Here is a 20,213-nt window from a genome sequence, read left to right as displayed (position 1 = left end):
ACATCTTTCCCCATGAGAAAAATTCTCATTTACAATGGTATGGTGCTTTAAAATAAGGGCGGAGTAAAGGAGGAATTACACATACATGATTAAATTTCTTGTTTGTTAAATCAAGCTTTATTGATAAAATGGAATTCATAATATCTTACTAGGAACAGCAGCAGGCCCAGCCAATCATGATAGCAAAAATGTGGCAGTCTCCTACTATTTGTAGGAAGCTGCTGCTTATCAATTAGTAATTAAATGTAAGGACTTGTAAAAGAGATGCAAAGAATCAAGGCATTTTAGCCCCAAGATTGATATTCTTATGAATATACTGTATTACCTGCAATACTCATGGCAACAAGGAGAGAACCTAAAAGACAGTTAAATGAAGGGACCAGCTTTATCGACAATGCCAATCCCACTGCCAAAAACATTAAACTAGTTTTCAATTAACTCCCTGGATATTCAGCTTTGTAAGATTTTGGAATAATTCTCCATAATCATGTGCACATTTGAGCGTCTAGCTGACATGGCTGCTGCTCTCCCTGTCCCAACCCCAAGTCCAAACACAGCATGACTTGAAAGGGCTATATATCTGTTGTGTCACACAACAAGCCAAACATTTCTTATAACTTTGATAGTGATTTAAAGCAATCCATAATTAAATATGAGCATTTTATACAAGGACAATTATACTTTACAAAAAACAAAATCATACAACAAAAATTGCTGGAGTCTGATTTACAACATGTATTATGGTTTGAAATCACGTTTACATAAGTCTCAAATTTACAAAAAAAAAAAAAAATCAGTTCTGGGCTAGCTGTGGTACTGCTGAAGTTCTCTGGTGTAATCACTCTCACCCATGTCATACATGCCCTTCTTGAAAGTTGAAGATGGATGTTTAAAAGGTTCAAGGAAGTTGAGCTGTACTCTCCTTTGGAGGTGAAGGTAAACTCCATGGCTAGATGAGCAGTTTCACCACATATCATCAGTTGAAGTAGAGTCCTTTATAAAAGGAAACAAAGCAAAACAAGGAACTAAATTAAAACTTAGAGATGCATTATTTCCTGGGTAATGCAGAAAGATAAGGTTTTGTAAAGCTGACCTTCAGAATATAAATGTTTTCTAAAATATATAATATGTGTACATGTGTTTATGAAATATCAATATTTAATCTGTTCAAAGAATTGTGAACCCTTTGTTTTGTTCTGGAATAAAATATTTGAAATATGATTTTACCATGAGGTTGACCAAATGTATTTCTAAACCAATCAACTACTAAAAAGAATTTTATTTATCTCTTCAATAAACCCAATTTATTTTTAGAACACTACCTTTACAAATTTTTATTGCATAAAAACCTCAAGTAATAAGAGATCTGAGGAAGCTTCATAATGCAATATATAAAATATTTCAGAGCCAGGCCCAAATGATTTTAAGTTACCACTTTTCTGTAATCACCATACTACAACAGAATTGTAACAGGAAACTTAATTGGAGAATGGGGCATTCTAAATGTCTTTATATAAACAGAATTCTCTAGTATTTAAATGAAATATGCACGGTTCTTGGCAAAGAATGGGCATTAATGGAGATGGGCATTCTGAAGCTCTGTTACAGCTGCTTACAAAACTCAGAATTAATTCAAGATTCTGAGCAGAGATATTCCCAACTTCAAAAAAATATTTAGTGGCGGAAAACTTCTGAAGTTGATTGCTTGGAGAGGCTTTAAAAAACCAGAATAATTAAAAGGGACTTTCTTCTTTTTTGAGTTAAATGGCCACTCACCATGATTATATCCTCAAGCACTACAATTGTGGTGCTGGCAGAGTTCAGAGCAATCAGTCAGGGGTGTGTGTAAGAGAATGGGTGCAATATTGAACAGCTCTGCAAAAACAGGTAGGAAGGATATGCATTTAGAGTAGAGGGGAAGGGAAAGCAGAGGGAGCTAAATGCCACTTACAGTGTCATCATTTTTGTATGGATTCAGTCTGTTGTAAACGGCTTCAATAACATTCCGCCTAAATTTAGAAAAAAAATGCAGAAAGTTAATTCTTCAGAGCACAAAACTGCTTAGTAACTCATAGCCAGGTGTTCATTAAAATGTCAAAGATAATCATACACTTATATTATTTTAGTTCTATTTCTTACTGTCAATAAGTGAGCCATACTTTAAGATATTTGGGCCCCATTGTTAAAGTAGCGGTGAATTTATTCTAGAATGTAACACTCTACTAATGGAATTAATAGAAGACTACAAGTCATGGCTTGGAAAAAAAATCAGTCTTTATGGGCTACTTCTATTTGAACTGGCATTTAGTGGTTGTGAGTCAGAAATGACAATGCAGTTCTTAAGATATATTAATATATTCTGGTTAAGAGCTGAATGTTGTGAAGTAGAAATAACTTCAATATCTGTTATGGTAAAATAATTTAGATATTTTACACTTAAATTTCTTCTTTTCATAATGCCCCTTTAAAAAAGCTCTATTAAAACTGAAATGTCAAATGTGACATTTCCCTGGCAAGTCTAGGAATTACTTTTTGTATAATATTTTATTAAAAATAAATCAGTAGTGGTATTTATAAGTTATAAGCCTCCCTACTTACAAAACTGATTTGAAGCAATTTTATAGACAGTCATTTCACAGAAGATCATATTGGAAGAAACAATTTCCAAAAAACAAAACCTTCAAACAGGAAGTTTTACAATTACATGAAATGATTAAAGAACATAGCTACACTTACAGATCAAGTGGAGGATCAAGGAAATTAGTCAATATATTTTTGTAGGTCAATTACATGGATATCTGAGGTAAAAATGTTTTAAGCCTTGAATTATAAAATTGCTTAAAGTCTCTACTGTAGTTTATAAAGATGTAAGCTTAGTATCTAACACATATTAGCACACAGTTCTAGGAACTAAAGTGAAAAGAGAAAAAAAGCAAGAAATGCATCTACCTATCTTCCCTTACACCAAAACCCAACCAACCAGCATCAACAACCAAAAACACTAGGAAAATCAGAGATACAGAAAAATGGCCCAGATGGAAGAAGAGAAAAACGCTCATCCATGGGGTGTTCAGTTATCCAGGGATTAAGAAAATCCAATGATAACAGTAGGAATAATAATGACACTTAGAATCTTGTAGTACTATGTAATTTACTTTAAAAATTTCTTTCACTGTATTATCTCATTTATGCTATATGAGGCAATCAGTGTAATCCAAGCCTCCACTGAAGACAGCCTTCAGTGTAATTAGTTACAATGATATTCTGATACCTATTCTAAGTAAGCACCATATATCATTAATACTGAAAAACACCGAACCACAGGTTAAACATTTTGAAGTCACTTTAGAAATTAGGTAAATATACATTTGATCAACGGACACCTAACATTTTCACGTACAGAGATAGATGGTAAGAGTACGCAGAATATAACTTACTTGCTTGCCAATTCACCCCCCGGTGGGAGGCTGGGGATGTTCTCACTCGCTAATGTACGCATCACATGGACTAAGTCAGGGACGCCTTCCCCCTGCTTCTTTATGATTTCTGGGAATCAGAAGTACTTTTTTTGTAAGTGTTATCCAAATTTAATAATAATTTAAAAAACTGAAACAAAGATAACTTAGATTTTTAAAGATGGCATTTACCACATCTGAGATTTTCTAAACTATATAAAAAAATAAAAATCAAATTGACCTTTGAAAATTGATGACAAAGGGATGTACAAAATGATACAAGAGATACAATACTTTCCAGATTAACTTCAAAGAATGAAAATAAGATAAAAATGTGAAAAATTTCATATTAAAATCAATGTATTACCATAATCAGGGATATGTGTATACAAATGAGGATATTCCTCTTAAGATGCCAACTAATTACATCTGAGGAGATTAACTCCTCTCTTTAGACTGGAAACATGTTTCCTGAACTTTGCCCTGAAAATACAGTACATAGATTTTTTTAAAAAAAATAAACAATTTCAAGATTTGAAAAAAGAAAAAAAAACCCTTTAAGTATGGGGGATTTACTGATTATATACTAACCCAAATCATATTTACATATGTTTATATTTGCAAAATGATACTTAAGTAGCATGTGCAGAATAGGTCATGTACTTAAACACCACTCTCAGCTTAACTTTTGTCTAAAGTATCTTTAAGCAATAAATAGATATATACCATTTCCTTAGTTGATTACTTGAACAAAGCCTACAGAATAGAAAAAGGCTAAATTTCAGGACAAAATTTTTAAAAAGAAAAAATCTGATAAACCATACAACTGTATTTAAAATTGTTAATTTCAAAACATTCAGTTATTAAATGGATAGAGTGATATGATCGGCAGTGTTGCCATGCAGATGCATGTTGTTATTCATACCACAAAATACCAACCATTATGCACAGACAACTTAAAGAGCTCTCAAACTATTCACTTTAAGTACAGGAAGTCTTTACCTGGAGTTTCAGCATATTTATTCTAAACGTAAGATCATGCCAAGGGTATTTGTAAGTTATATGTTCAATTTTTTGTTTTCCATTATTTACACTAAGAAATTTTCTTTGTCATCATTGTAGATCATTCTAGTTCTCAATTTGTAAATACCTTTGAAAATAACAATGCATGTAAAGACCTTTCATCCTTTGATCAAGTTTCAAAATATTAATTCATCATTAAAGCCACATATTAAAAGAAAGACATTGCTACCCATACTTCTTTAAATGGCTCAAACTGTCCTTTGAGGATTAAGGCCAAATTTTACCATCTTTTAGTTTTTTCTTTTTTTCAAACCAGTCTTTAATCTGAACAAAAAGCAAGGATCTCAGATTTGGTTTGCCAAGTTCCTTTATTGTATAATCTTTAACATCTAGTATATTTATTCTACATGATTCTAATGCTGGAAATTTGCTGTACAAAAATAAAGGAATTTGATGTTGACCTAAACTGCACAATTTCACAATCTAAAGCTGTAATACACTTAACATACAGTCTCTGCTAAGCCAATACAATTATTGGATAGATAACTAGATACAATATAAATGAACACTGATGATAAATTCAATCAATGATGGTTTCAGGTGTAAAAACATTACCTTGAATCATCTATATTTGATGTTTCATACATCTCCTTTGTTAAAATATAAAAATTAGGATATTTTAATTGTGAAGAAAATTACAGGAAGACAAATTCTTTAAAAAAATAATATAAGACTTTAAAAACAGTTATCTCCTATTCCACATGGGACAATACACTTAAACTATCTGACCATTAATACTACACTAGCCTTGCTTCTTTCTGTTTTAAAAAATAAATAAAAAGAAATTTTAAGAAATATTCCTTTAATTGCTCTTGGACTATACATTTCAATTAGAATTGTAAAAAGACTGAATGCTTTTATTAAGGAATATATGTATAGAATATCTATGTTCCACATATTCATGTATAAACATATTCTGCCCCCCCACCCTCCACCAAGTCTGAGGGATTCTATCAGTTATCTCCAAATTAGCAACTTTAAAGCTTGGGCAGTCAGTAGCAAACAAAAATACATACATGACACAAGTATCCTCTTAAATTGGTAGAAGGACCACAACCTTAAGTGGTATGGTTTAAATTATGAGCTGAATCTTTTCACAACCCTAGAGAGTCAAGTATTTAGAATATCATAGGAGGAGAGCTAAAAAGCCTTTGTCCTTTTCTGTGGTGTGGACAGAGAAGCCAAAAGTATTCAAAGCAAATAAAATGAGGTTTAATAGGTCATAGCAATTTAGTGAAGGCATGTATTTAAAGAAAGAAAAAAAGAAAAAGGTATTCAGTGCCTGTTTTGGAAGCTGATTGCAGTATTTATCACTTTTTAAGACATATAACAACTTTTACAATGCAAATAGTTACATTCTTTCTATGTTTTTAAATATAGTAGTGGTTTTAATTACTGTAATATTTAACTAGATGCAGTCTCATCAAATCTACCTCAGTAAATAATACTGTACTTAATTTATGACATAATAATCTCCAGTTGAACAGTACAAGTATAACAACACTTCAACATACCAAAAATATTGAGTATTAATGTAAAGTCTGTTCAGGTGGCAATTCTTGCTTGATAATAAGCAATATAAAACTTAATATTGTAACATAAATTACTTATCTAAAGCAATTATTTAGAATTGCATCAAAAACTTAAAGAGTGCACACTAAAGAGAAAAAATACCAATTCATTTCTAAAATTTGACCCCATTTCATAGTAAATAAAAATTATTTCTTTAAATTGATAAGAAAACATGTACACTCAGGTTAAAGTGCCAGTAAATTAAATATCAACATATCCCAGTACATATTCTTCTTCAGGTTTCATATTTTTCCACTAACCAGCAGTTTGAACCAATGTGCTATGACTTTGTAGCATTCTAAATATTTTATCTCACTGATAACTTATATTGAAATGAATCACTTAAAGCAAAAAATTTCCAAGACCCTTGGAAACAGTGAGGAAACAAACTCACTGAATAGTATGCCCAGTGAATGAAATACTAAATACTATATACACACACTAGATATATCACTATCAAGTAGGGGAGAGAAATAAAAACAAAATAGCAGCTCCAGACAGTACTGAAAAATCAAAACCAACCATGATTCTAATATCAGACTAATTATAATTGGTATCAAACAGCAAAAAGGGAGAAAACAAAATTAAAGTGCATATTAATTTTAATAATGCAGGCACAGCAGGATATAATAGTGTATAGTGTATCAATGTTTACATGCTATTAAACGTCTTTAATGTGCAAAGTAATGACATTAGGAGCCAAAAATGCATTTTAACACTATTATTGGCATGTCAAATTTTTCTGCTTAAAGAAACTGCATAATCTACATGCTTATTGCATATATGCAGTAAACTGGAATTCTCTGGGGAGACTTAATAGTTATGGCAAATAGTAGCTGCATCAATGATCATTTAGAAGTTTTTCAAATATTTAAAGGCATTACACTTGAGTTACAAATACCTTTCTAATTGTCTCAAAGTAATTTGCAGAATTATGACAAATACACTTCTGTAATTCCCAACTTATTTCTTGATTTTATTCAGCATTTATATTTCTGCCAGGTAGAGATATATGCCAGGTATGTCTTCTGTTCAGGTTTATGTTGTCTAGGTGAGGCAGTTTATGGCTTAGGCAAGAAGCTTTGGAACAGTTTAAAATAAATTTTTAAAAGCTGTGGCACATGAAAGTTGTTAATAACCAGGCTATGATCTTCAAGTTATTTTTTTAAAAGTCCCAAAGATCTTAAATTCATACACACAGCTTTACACAAAAAGATGGTATTCAAATTATCACCATCATTAAAAATCTGTTTATAATTAAATAAACCACAAATTAGACCTTCCTGGCATAAAATTATTCATGCCAATGAATTCATCAAGAATTTGAAAGCACGCAACACTTTAGCCTTTTTAAACAAAAATATCCTGAACAGAATGTACTGGGCCATCCGAGTTGCTATTTCTAATATAACTGTGATAGGACAATAACAAATATCTAAACAGCTACTACAGAAATGCCCTTTCCCACTTTTGTACACTAAATGTCAAAGGCATGTAAAGATCTAAAAGCTAAAATGTTAAAGTTTGATTATGTTGAGGTTTTTCTTTAATAAAGCTACTTATTTTTTGTTAAATGATCCACCTTCTACTCTGCTTTCCAGGTACTTGTCCAACTCTGCCTCCTTCTTCACTGCTTCTGGCGATACTTTGGGTGCATTTGGAAAACAGATCAATATCACACTCATGTTGTCTCGACTTCCCTGGGAAGAAAAAAGTTTGAGAAAATATTTTGTTTTCTTTCTGCTCTTCAAAGCTTTGAGAACCTTTACAGTCATGCCAATTATACTTGCTCTAGTGAAAACATATATTGTTTTTAAGGAGAGAAAAATATATATGCACATATGGAGGGGCACCCCCCAATACATATATTGTACATATGGTATACAGAATAACCAATACTCCAAAAGACAGGAGAGAAACACTACAGAGATTAAAAAAATGATTGTTGCAGTAGAGTTTAAAGCTCTATAAAACAAATATTTCTGAACATTTACTGGTGGCCTACTTAACATGAAGTGATACCTAACACAAATACACATACACACATACATTCATTCAATTAAACAAGATAGAAAATTCTAGTCATATTCTTTACAACATGATTTGATCCGTAGTTACACATATACTTGACAAATTTATTTTTTTTGACAAATTTACATTTAAAATAAATTATGGGGCTAATTCATTTACTTCATAGTAAGTAGAAATATGGAATTAGAAGTAAAACTACATATATAAAGTTTATAAACCAGCTTTTAACTTTCATAATTAAAAAAAAAAGGTTTAACTTTTGGGAAGTACATTCGTTTTTTTTTTTTTTTTTTTTTTTTTTTTTTTTTTTGTGGTATGCGGGCCTCTCACTGCTGTGGCCTCTCCCGTTGCGGGGCACAGGCTCCGGACGCGCAGGCTCAGCGGCCACGGCTCACGGGCCCAGCCGCTCCGCGGCATGTGGGATCTTCCCGGACCGGGGCACGAACCCGGGTCCCCTGCATCGGCAGGCGGACTCTCAACCACTGCGCCACCAGGGAAGCCCCAGTACATTCGTTTTTAAAGGCACCTAGATATTCAAAATGCTATAATTAAAATACTTGAATCAATTTTGGCCTCCCCAAAAATCAGATTTCCTCTTCCTATTAATAATTGGAGTTCTAACATTTTAAGTATTTAATTCCCCTATATGGGAAAATTGAAGTTATACCATTCATTTAAGCAAACAATACAAAGAATTTAATATTTAAAATATTTGGGGAAAATTGTATAAAATGAGGCAAATGATAAGATACTGAACAATTTTTAAAATAGAGCATAATGCAGAAAAGATAAAGTAGAATCTGAGTCATAATTTACTAATATCTGAATCTGACCAAGTCTCTCAAGAAAACAGCTTTTAATTTAGTTAACAAGTATTTAACTCTCAAGTGCTACAGGATAAACCTAACAAATGAATGCTACTTTGTCCCTTTTTTATACTAAAAGGGACAAAGAACATAAGCATCCTTGTTTGGTTCCCCCCAAACTCAGAAATTAACAACAATAGTGTGTACTATCAAGTTGTTGCTCTATTGATTTTTTTAAACGTATGTGTTGGATGTTACATAAACTTGATTTGTGTTGGATGTTACATAAACCTGATTTTTAATTAAGATTTTAAGTACAGCTGGCAGTTGTGTATATAAAACCACAAAGAATATTATGTTGACTTTTCTATTTCTGAGTTTTAAAAGGACATCAAATATACAGCCTCAGAAGAGTTTTATAAAATCACCATTTGTTAAACAAACACACACAAAGAATTAGTTAATGAGCATTATTGACAAAATAGAACTGTGGTGTAAAGAACACTGCACCTAAGTCAAGGACTTGGATTCTAGTCTTAGCGCTGCAACTAAAGAAGTAAATTGTGTAACATTTTTAACTTTTCTAGAAAAGGGAGCAGCATGTATCAAGCACACACTGTTTGCTAAAACTAGGTACTTCATATGTATACATTAGCTCATCAACACTCTTATGAGTTAGATACTATTTTCTCCATTCAATAGCTGAGAGAGGTGGAACAATTTGTTCAAGACTATAGAGTATAAAACTAACAGAGGTTAAGATTTGATTCCAGGTCTGACTCTTTAAGTCCGCAGAGCCTTCTCTTGCTCATCTATATACATGATCCCATTTGATCATCCTGACAACCCCATGAGACAGGGTAATAATATCTCTCTTTCTCTCTCTTTTTTAAACAATTAAAGAAACTGATTTTCCAGACAATTTAAATAGCTTACCTGAAGTCATACACAGTCTCATACCAAGTTCTTCTGACTCCATGTCCAAGGCTATTTCTATTACATCACACCAAATGATCACTAAATCCTCTGTTGGTGCTACAGATTCATTAGACCATAGTCTCAAAGTATTTCCATAAATGTACTGAGATATCACATGGTAAAAATAAAATATTAAAATTCTAAAATGCTTTTCATATATAGACACCGAGGTTTAACCCTCCCCATTTCCTTTTTTAAAACATGATACACTCTTTTTACCTTTGATAAAATTCCACAGTATTAAAAAGCTCAAGTAGTCATGGTTACTAAAAGACTAAACATTCAGATTATAACCCTTGCATTTTTGGTAACCACGTAATTTATTTCTAAGAAGTATTTCCTATGTTATTTTCATAATTGATGAAAAGTATCCTGCAACTGTACCAAAAACTTATTTCTGAGTACTATAGGTTCTAAGATGATTATATACTAGAGTAGTAATATCTAAGATGACATAAAATCATTTCATCTAAAAAAAAAAGTCTAGCTACCTTATACAAACAGGTGTCGACTACTTCATTGCAAACTTTCTCAAGGTCATCAGTGACTTCAAGTCTGGATCTTACAAAATCACAGAGCTCTTCATTTCCCATGACATCCCAAATACCATCACATGCAAGAATAATGAACTGATCATCTTCTTCAGATCTTTCAATATCATGGACTTCAGGCTCTGGTGACACAAGCTGCTCTGTAGGACCTTTTCCATGGACACATTTGTAATCGAAGTCCCCAAGGGCCCTCGACACAGCCAGAGAGCCATTCACACGCTGAATCATTACAGAACCACCTGCATTCTGAATTCGTTCTTTTTCCAGTGGATTACTTGGTTTGTGATCTTGTGTGAAGAAGTAAACTTTCCTGTTCCTACAAAGTAAACCTCTTGAGTCTCCACAGTTAATGAAATAAGTATGTTGAGGAGAAATTAAGACACCCACAGCTGTTGACCCACTTCTATCAGCACCATGTTTCTTCTCTGACATAACTCTCATATGTTCATCAATCTCCAGAAAACCTGTTCTGATTCCATTCTTTACATTTTCCACAGAAGGTGCTCCTGTAGACCCTTTAAAATCCTGGTTATTGGTGATGTGATCTAACAAATGCTCACAGCAGTATTTGGCAACCTGAGAACCAGCATGCCCATCATACACAGCAAAGAATGACCATGTTTCAAGTCCACTTGGCAAACCGATCACAGCCGTATGCGCGTCCTCCATTTCAACTCGCCAGCCTTGCATGCTGCTTAGCCCATATCGCAACCCATTACCCTGCCCCTGGGCATTATGTTTTTCCATCTTTGGTTTGTCTAAAAATGCTCCCATTATGTCTTGATCCTCTAGGTCTGCAAAGGAAGAGAAACAGGAAAGTTAATAACTATCTTATAAACAAACTACATATCCAACAACCTTTTTAAGAGTGAAGGAAATACAAAGAAAGCTTTAAATAAGAATTCACAACTCTTGTGATAAGCAGACACTCACTGCTGACTTGGAACCTGATGATTAACAAGGAAGAATTGGGGGAAAGGCTGATCAGGCACAGCTCAGAATGTACAACAGGCAGAAAGAACTAAAGCATCATGATAAAAGTAGCTGATCTGACACTCTCCCCAAGGAACAAGTACTTGAAATCGAAAAGAGACTTGGCAGTGGCCATCAGCTTACATGAACCATGTCAAGTGGTTAAGGATGCACTGAATATGTGAATCTCTTAGGGAATCTCAGAACTAAGTTGTATGTATATATTAATCAAGAAAAAACAAATAAATGAATTCACAGGACATACCAAAAGCCTACTAGTTCAAACATCTTAGTTGAACATTCAGGATTTTCCCAAGTTTGATTCCAAATATCTAGTTTTATTCCTACTACATCAACTCTCTGAAAAAGTAGAAAAAGATCTACTCACAATGATCCAAATTTGCATGCTCCTTCCCTTAAGTCTTTCCTCCTTACTTTTAGAAGTAAGTATGCCCATCCTTTAACATCTAGCTCAAATTCTACCTTTTCCATAGGTTTTTCAGTCTCTGAAAAGCCAATAAGTTATTAGATTACTGTAAGTGGTTCAGCCTCAATTTTCAAGTTGCAAAGCAATTATACATACATATAACAAAGACTGTCATATGTAGATATAACAAAATTCATCTACTATAACCTAATCTAGTGGTAATAACACGTATCATCATATGGTACTCTATAACCATTTGGTATAAACAGAAAAGGAGATCAAAAGGTCTAGGACAGCACTGTGGACAAGCCTGAAAGCTTAGCTAATCTAATCCTTTCCCAATAATCAAAAGCTAAAACCCTTGGTCTGGAATGAGCTTACACAAGGCAGGAAGACAGTTGGCCTTTACTTGAGTAATGGCCTAGAATGTAGAGACTTGGGGTCCAAGTGATCAAATGAGTCACAATTTAATGCAATCTGAAGGAAGGATACAATGAGATTTAATGGAGGTGAAGGCGAGATGGGAAGGAGTGGGGAAAAGTAGCCAGGTAAATCAGGATGCACTTAGGAGATTAGGGGATTGATGATGCTAGTGATGCTAAGCTCTGAGAAGAAGCTGGGAGAGAAAGGAAGAAGAAAAACAACTCAGAAATGAAACAGTTTCCCAGCAACCTCTCCCTCCTCTATCCTACGAGGGCCAAACTAATACAGAGCAGAGAAGTCTGGTTGATTGGTATGATAAAATGATCTCCTGCCTACTTGTCTGTGTCCTATTACAATTCCACTAATGGAGGTTAATGAAAACTAGCCATTATTCATTCCTTGTGGTGGTATTCATCAAATTACCTTTCTGACACCAAGCTGATACACAATATGGCAAGGGTGAGTGTTCTGATTGGACAAAAGATACAATAGTAATGATACCTTGATAGCAGACAATGTTTAAGATGAATTCTAAATCACTGATAAGTGTTTTACAACTGTTACCTGAAGTCATTCTCAACAACACTCTAAAGTAGGTAATAATATTATCTTCAATTTATAGATGAACTTTAGTGTGACTAAAGAACTTGGCCAACGTCACTCATCAGACAAGTTGAGGGGAGTCAGGTCTCTAATTCAAGCCTGCCTGGCTCTAAAGCACCATTTACTACTACCGCAATGGTCTCAGTCATGCCTGTACAAAAGAATTATCTGTGGACCTTTTGAAAAGTTAAGATTAAAAAAACAAGAATTTCCACAGTACGGTTGGAACCTAGGCATCTGTGTATCTGTTGTAAAGATTAGATGGAAAGCCTAGATAGATAGGTAGATAGAAGATGATTAAGCCATGGTGAGGTTAAGTCATCTGCTGAAGGTCAACAGCAAGTTGCTTCATCTCTGTACCTCAATTCCTTTAGCTAGGCTAAAGGGGAGGTGGGAGGTGTTACAGTCAGCCCTCCATATCTTTGGGTTTCACATCCATGGATATGGAGGGCCCACCGTATTCACTGTACTATGCTATTTTATAGAAGGGACTTGAGCATCCACACATTCTGGTATCCATGGGGGCTCCTGGAACCAATCCCTGCGAATACTGAGAGACAACTGTACACTTAAGACACTTGATACCACCAATCTAGCATTCGTCATCTGTATAATGGGCATATATTAATACGTACCTCTGAATGTTGCTGCAAAGTTTAAATGAGGTAATGGGTGCAAAGTAGCCACACAGAGTAGAGCAAAAATGAGGAACTCAGCAAATGGAAACTATTTAATTATGACTACATACACAACACATCTAGATTCTGATATTACCTAACAGGGATCTTACTCTTCCTTTTATAGAAAAGTCGAGTAGTTATTTTCCAGAGATCGATCGATCGATCGATCGATCTATCGATCTATCTATCTATCTATCTATCTATCTATAGATATAGATATAGATATGAAACTACCAAACAAATAATTCTTTGAAGATAAACTATCTATCTATCTATAGATATAGATATGAAACTACCAAACAAATAATTCTTTGAAGATAAACAGGGTATCCTTTCTAAAAAAAAAACCACCCCAACTTTTGAAAAATATATATTAGAAATATAAAAATGTAACAAACCAAGTCAACCATCTGATAAAATTTTAGGTCCAGCTCTACTGCAAATGCAAAAATATAGTCAAGGGCAAATAATTTTGTGTCTGGACTTTTACATACTGAAAATAGGTGATTCAGAAATCTTACCTCCTGGGATTCTGAATAATTTGTAGAAGCCTGGTGAAGCAGCCAACTATAGCTACAAAATACAGCAGATAGTTATATAAAAATAATAGTTATCAGAAATTATTTACTTATAAATACTATGACATAGTACTTATAAGTATGTCATACTTATAAATACTATGACACACTATAAGTAAATAATTTTTACTTTTTAAAAATATAGTCATTTTCCATAAGTGGACTACTAAAGAATATTTTATTTAGTCAAGTTATTAAATTGGCATGTATCTACAAACAGTAAATCCCAAGGCGATTCAGTTTGCCCATGAAAGTTTAAGTTAGTTTCTGAGAGAAATTCTAGTTCTCACCTAGTGTTAAATCTACTCTGAGCACATGCTGGGTCTCATCACAACACTAGCATTATCAGATGATCTGAACATTTCAATACAAAGTACTATGACAATCATAAGACTGAATTCATCTTTGATATAATCAGAAAATTTGGTGACCATTTTTGTCTTTTAAAACCAGCCAAACTCCCAAATTGAAAAATCCTAAGGCTGAGTCAGGAAGTATTCATTAAAGTTCAGCCACTGCCTTTTATTAAGTAAAACCGATCTCACAATCATAACGAAGAGTCTTGAACCTGGTCATTTGGTTTAATCCACTCAGAATTATCCCAAGTTAAAAAAAAAAAGCTCTATATATTCATTCCACTGTTAAGATCCCTAAGCACCATATTAGCCATGAAACGAGTTATTAAACTGACAATTTTGGCAGAGTCCTTTAGTAAAAAATTGAAGACTAAAACACTACAGACTATAGTATAATACAGAACGCCCCGGTGCTCCATTAACAGAGGACAAAATAGACAATGTAAACAATGTTGAGAAAATTATATTCCCTTAGTAATTGATATCAGAATTCTTCTTACAGCAAGCCCTACTTTTTCTGAGAAACACTACTTTGATCAGATATGTAAGTAAGGGGGTAAGGATCAAAAGATATACTCACATAACAAAAGATCACTGCTAAACAAGCATTTGAAGGAGGGTAGATGCTGCTAACTGAAGGACCTTTGTTTGATGAGCACTGAGATAGGTTTGATTATAAAAACTGGGGGGAAAATCTGGACTAGACCTCCATAAGAAATAAGAAATCTAAAGGTTGGGGGAAATCCAGAGGGAAAAAACTATATAGCAAGAGAGACTTGAAGCTTCTTAGGGGAAAAGGGAAAAAATGGAATACCAGTTAGCAGCACTGGTAGCAGTGTATAACATGGCAACACTGAAGTCGTTTGCAGTGAGGAGTGAACTCTCTACTACTACCAAACCTTTGGTATACCCTCCATTGCCCACTAATGCTTATGTATGAATAGACTGTCAAAGATGAGGACAAATGGTCAGCTGACCTCTGGAAATGCACACTTACTGAACAACAGAATACTAAGCAATTTATTGCATAGATGGGGTTCAGAGAAGAAGCACAAAGTCCTTGTGGCCACATCTCTCTGAAAAGGATAATCTAGGCTACGTAAACTACTTTTAACTTCCCAAACTATGAAACATGGTAATTCATAAATTATATTTTGTAATCCAAGGCAACCATCTCAAAGTTATCTACGGTAATGATACATAAGCACATGAACAAAATTTTACACAACTTGAGGAGAAAAAAAAGATCAATCTTGGGTAATTTTTCTCCCATTTGGAGTCTGAAATTTCTAATCATTACAAAAATAATCACACATTTATATTTACAAATTTGATTTTGATAACTTGTATAAATAATCAGAGCCAAAATGCAAAAATAATCTGTCTAAACCTATTTTACAAATGAGAAGGTACAGAGAAACAGAATGACTTGCCCAAGGTCAAAAAAGCCAGTTGAGCACTAAGCCTAAGAAAAGGACCTAGGGGGCTTCCCTGGTGTCGCAGTGGTTGAGAGTGCGCCTGCCGATGCAGGGGACACGGGTTCGTGCCCCGATCCGGGAAGATCCCACATGCCCCGGAGTGGCTGGGCCCGTGAGCCATGGCCGCTGAGCCTGCGCATCCGGAGCCTGTGCTCCGCAACAGGAGAGGCCACAGCGGTGAGAGGCCCGCATACTGAGGAAAAAAAAAAAAAAAAAAGAAAGAAAAGGACCTAGGTTTCTGGACTAACACTCTAACTCTCCTACACAAGCCATCCTGTATATCTGCAAATGAAGTAATGGAAATCTAAAAATGTAGGTTTTTAAAAAGACAACACACAAGGCAGACAGGCATGGAAAATGGTCACCGAAGAAAGCAGAAACTTCTTTTAGTGTCATTTCTTCCTCTGCCTACTCTACATAATTTGTCTTCTGAACTACCAAAGTAAATGACCAAAAAAAGAGGAGGAAGGAAAGGTAAAGAGAAAAGCAAGGAAGAAAAGCAAGAAATCCAACTTTTATTTTTTGTCCGAGACTAACAGAAAACAACAGTGAACTAACTGCAATTTCTGGCAATGCCAATTTCAAATACACGAGCTAAATAAAATATAATAATGAGCAAAGAAAACTAAGAGGATGTATTTTTAAAGATTCAGAAATTAAAGGTGGTGATTGGGGGTGGGTGGATGAGCTCAGTATTCATTAGCTCCAAACCAGAAAACACCCATCAATTTATGAGATGACACTGAATGAATGAAACAACTGCAAGCTGTCAACCAAAGCAAAAACAAAAAAAGCAAACAAACCACTCTGAAAGTAGGTTCATGGAAACGAAAAACAATTACTGAACTAAAATTTTCAAAAGAGACAATGAATAGCCAAATAGATACCACAGTTAAAACAATAAACAAAACAATAAATGAGATCACTTTGAGGAATTCTTTTAGAACTCAGGTCTTTCCTCATCTTGATTCCAAACATACAAACCCACCCATGTTGGTACCCATCCTATCCTCATACCTTTCTGTTATAACAGAGTACTTTCTGTCCTCTCACTTAAGTTAAATCCCTCTGTTAGAGCTTTGGAGCCCATGCTTCAAAGGAATCTTACACGACTTATATGTCTTCCCAGGAATAATAACATTATTATCCTCTTTCACTCCTTTATATTTAACCTCCCCCTTTCTATTGGAGTACAACTTTTAAAGACACTCAAATGTCATCCATTAAAAATAAGTCTTTAGGTGACTCATTCCCCTCTAGCTACCTCCTGCCTCTTTCTTTCCTCTTTCTTTCCTCTACAGTTCAAAGTCTTTTAAAAAAAAGTGTTGATGCTCCAAACTGTTGTCTGGCCATTCCATCAAAACAAGCTCCTCCAAGTTTAATCCAATGGACATTTTAGCCCTTGTCTGACTGACTGCTCAGAGCAGCATTCAACACAATACTCCTTGAAACACTCTTCCCATTGGCTTTTCAAGATGCTACACACTCTTGGGCTTCCCTGGTGGCGCAGTGGTTGAGAGTCCGCCTGCCGATGCAGGGGATATGGGTTCGTGCCGCGGTCCGGGAAGATCCCACATGCCGCGGAGCGCCCGGGCCCGTGAGCCATGGCCGCTGAGCCTGCGCGTCCAGAGCCTGTGCTCCGCAACGGGAGAGGCCACAACAGTGAGAGGCCTGCGTACCAAAGAAAAAAAAAAAAAAAAAAAAAGATGCTACACACTCTTAGCTTTCCTCCTACCCTAGCTTTTCCATCCTTGTCTTATTTGCAGGCCCATCCTCATCTCTCAAGCCATTAAATATTAGCATTCAAGGCTTAGACCTAGGCCCTCTTCTCACTCTATGCTAGCTCCCAAGGTACTCTTTCGTATCTTTTTCCTTTTTTTTTTTCTTTCATGGCTTTTGCCAGTGAATGGCACCATCATTCATCAAAGTGAATAGAAACCAAGGACATATCTTTGATACCTCTTTCTACTTTATCTCCCATCAGTCCAGCATCAAGTTCCATGGATTCTACTTAAGTATTCTCAAATCTGCCCAGTTTTTTCTCTAACACCATAGTCTTCAAGCTACCATCATCTTTCAATGCATTATTCTATACCAGCCTATTCTGTCTCTTCACATGCATGCTGGCCTCCCTCCAATTCATTCTACAAACTGCAACCTTAGTAAACTTTTCAAAATACAAATTTCAGTGATCATTTTGTAATCTACAGAAATATCAAGTCACTATGTTGTGCACCAGCAACTAACATAGTGTTGTAGATCAATTATACTTCAAAGAAAACAAAAAACCCAAAAAACAAAAAACAAACTCATAGAAAAAGAGATCAGATTTGTGGTTACCAGGGGTGGTGGGAAAGGGAATTATATGGATGAAGGAAGTTAAATGGTACAACCTTAACAGTTACAAGATAAATAAGTACTAGGGATGTAAGGTACAATGTGACTAATATAGTTAACACTGCTGTATGTTATATTTATGTTTTTAAGACAGTAAATCCTAAGAGTTCTCATCACAAGAAAAAAAATTTTTTTTCTTTTTTTTGTACCTACATGAGATGATGGATGTTCAACTAAGTTTACTGTGGTAATCACTTCATGATATATGTAGGTCAAATCATTATGCTGTATACCTTGAACTTACACAGTGCTGTATGTCAATTATATCTCAATAAAACCAGAAGAAAAAAGATAATATAAATTTCACTGTATCACTTCTATACTAAAAGTCATTCAATGGCTTTCCTCTCTTTGGGGGGATAATGAACTGCTTAATATGGCTCACATGAAAGTCCTGAGTAGTCAGGTGCCCATCAACCTTCTCCAGACTTACCTTACTTCATAATGCACCGCCCCAATAACGTTCTCTACTCCAACCGTAAGGGCTTTCTTACAGTACCTAGTACTTGTCATGTCCCCTTCCTCCAAATAACATAAACAAATGCCACTTCCTCTATAAAAAGCTATTCCTTCCTCTCTTACTCTAGCCAATTCATACTCATTCTTCAGATTATTAACTCAAGTATCAGGTCTTCAGGAGAGCCTCCTTTGAACACTCTGGATTCCCCTAGCACAGCAGACCTTCAATAAACACTTGCTGAACGAATTAGCTCAAAAGAAAAAGCAGATGCAAATAATAAAAATTTGGTAATAGAATGAGTACACCCAGGGAATAAATATAAACATAAAAAAATAAGACTTTCTGATGGATAAAACAGAGAAGCTATAATCAAAGAAATAAATTTTTCCCTCAGTAGAAGTCTTTAAACTTACAAAGCTCGCTGAATATCTAGGAGGATTAATTGCTAAAAACCCACCCCTATTTACCCACAACTGAAGAAATTCAAGGAAAAGAAAAAAAAAAAAACTATAACATAAGCTTCTAGGAAAATCTTGGGTAATCTTCAAAGGAAAGAGTATCAAATTAATATCAGCCATTGCCAACTGTAAAACTGAATCCTAAAGTAGAGAATAAACAGTTCTAAGAGTTAAAGTTAATTACATATCATCCAAACTATTATTCATGTGTATAGGGGGAAAGACATTTTAAGATATATAAGGACTCAAAAAAAAAAAAAAGATATATAAGGACTCAAAGCATATACTCATACTTCATGGAAAATTCAAGAAAAAATTCCAAACAAGCAAACATCTATTGTTTTATTATTATTATTATTATTATTTTTAGGTACGCGGGCCTCTCACTGTTGTGGCCTCTCCCGTTGCGGAGCACAGGCTCCTGACGCGCAGGCTCAGCGGCCATGGCTCACAGGCCCAGCTGCTCCGCGGCATGTGGGATCTTCCCAGACCGGGGCAAGAACCAGTGTCCCCTGCATTGCCAGGCGGACTCTCAACCACTGGGCCACCAGGGAAGCCCCCTATTATGTTTTAAAACGATTAAGTTCACCTCTAAGACTTGTCATTAGTTTAACTTTTTAATAACATTACAGAAAAATACTGTAAGAAAAAAGCTTCTTAAAAATACTGATCTAGAAAAACAAAATCCCAATATATAAAGTAAAAGAACTTGGGAAGTGGCCCAACTATCCAATTTAACGCTAGGGAGACACTCTCATGTCTTTGGAATTATTCTCACATCAACAGCAAAGCACATATAAATCAAAAAACAAACAAAAAATCATAAGACTAAACTTAAAAGTTATATATCTATCCAATATGAGACTTTGGACAAGTCCTTTAGCTTAATATCTAACTTTCCTTAC

The 20,213-nt window shown here is 34.7% G+C and overlaps 1 protein-coding gene across 2 annotated transcripts; it reads right to left on the bottom strand.

Moving 5' to 3' along the window:
• Nucleotides 1-911: 911 nt before the first annotated feature.
• Nucleotides 912-11,265, bottom strand: PPM1A (protein phosphatase, Mg2+/Mn2+ dependent 1A; the record flags this gene model as incomplete). 2 transcript variants are annotated; one of them, XM_079699898.1, is made up of 5 exons in its annotated part: nucleotides 10,417-11,265; nucleotides 7,693-7,810; nucleotides 3,438-3,546; nucleotides 1,952-2,009; nucleotides 912-993 (listed from the first exon to the last, which is right to left on the bottom strand). In XM_079699898.1, exons 1-5 carry the CDS (start codon nucleotides 11,248-11,250, stop codon nucleotides 964-966), a joined length of 1,149 nt encoding a protein of 382 aa, XP_079556024.1. In that variant the 5' UTR covers nucleotides 11,251-11,265. The 2 variants fall into 2 exon arrangements, with proteins under 2 accessions (XP_079556024.1, XP_079556023.1); XM_079699897.1 differs by lacking the exon at nucleotides 912-993 and adding an exon at nucleotides 1,834-1,875.
• Nucleotides 11,266-20,213: the final 8,948 nt, after the last annotated feature.

Source organism: Hyperoodon ampullatus (genome assembly GCF_949752795.1).
Source record: "Hyperoodon ampullatus genome assembly, chromosome: 3".
Classification (NCBI taxonomy): Eukaryota; Metazoa; Chordata; class Mammalia; order Artiodactyla; family Ziphiidae; genus Hyperoodon; species Hyperoodon ampullatus.
The sequence above is the reverse complement of the archived record's forward strand: the minus strand, read 5'-3'. Positions and strand labels throughout refer to the sequence as shown.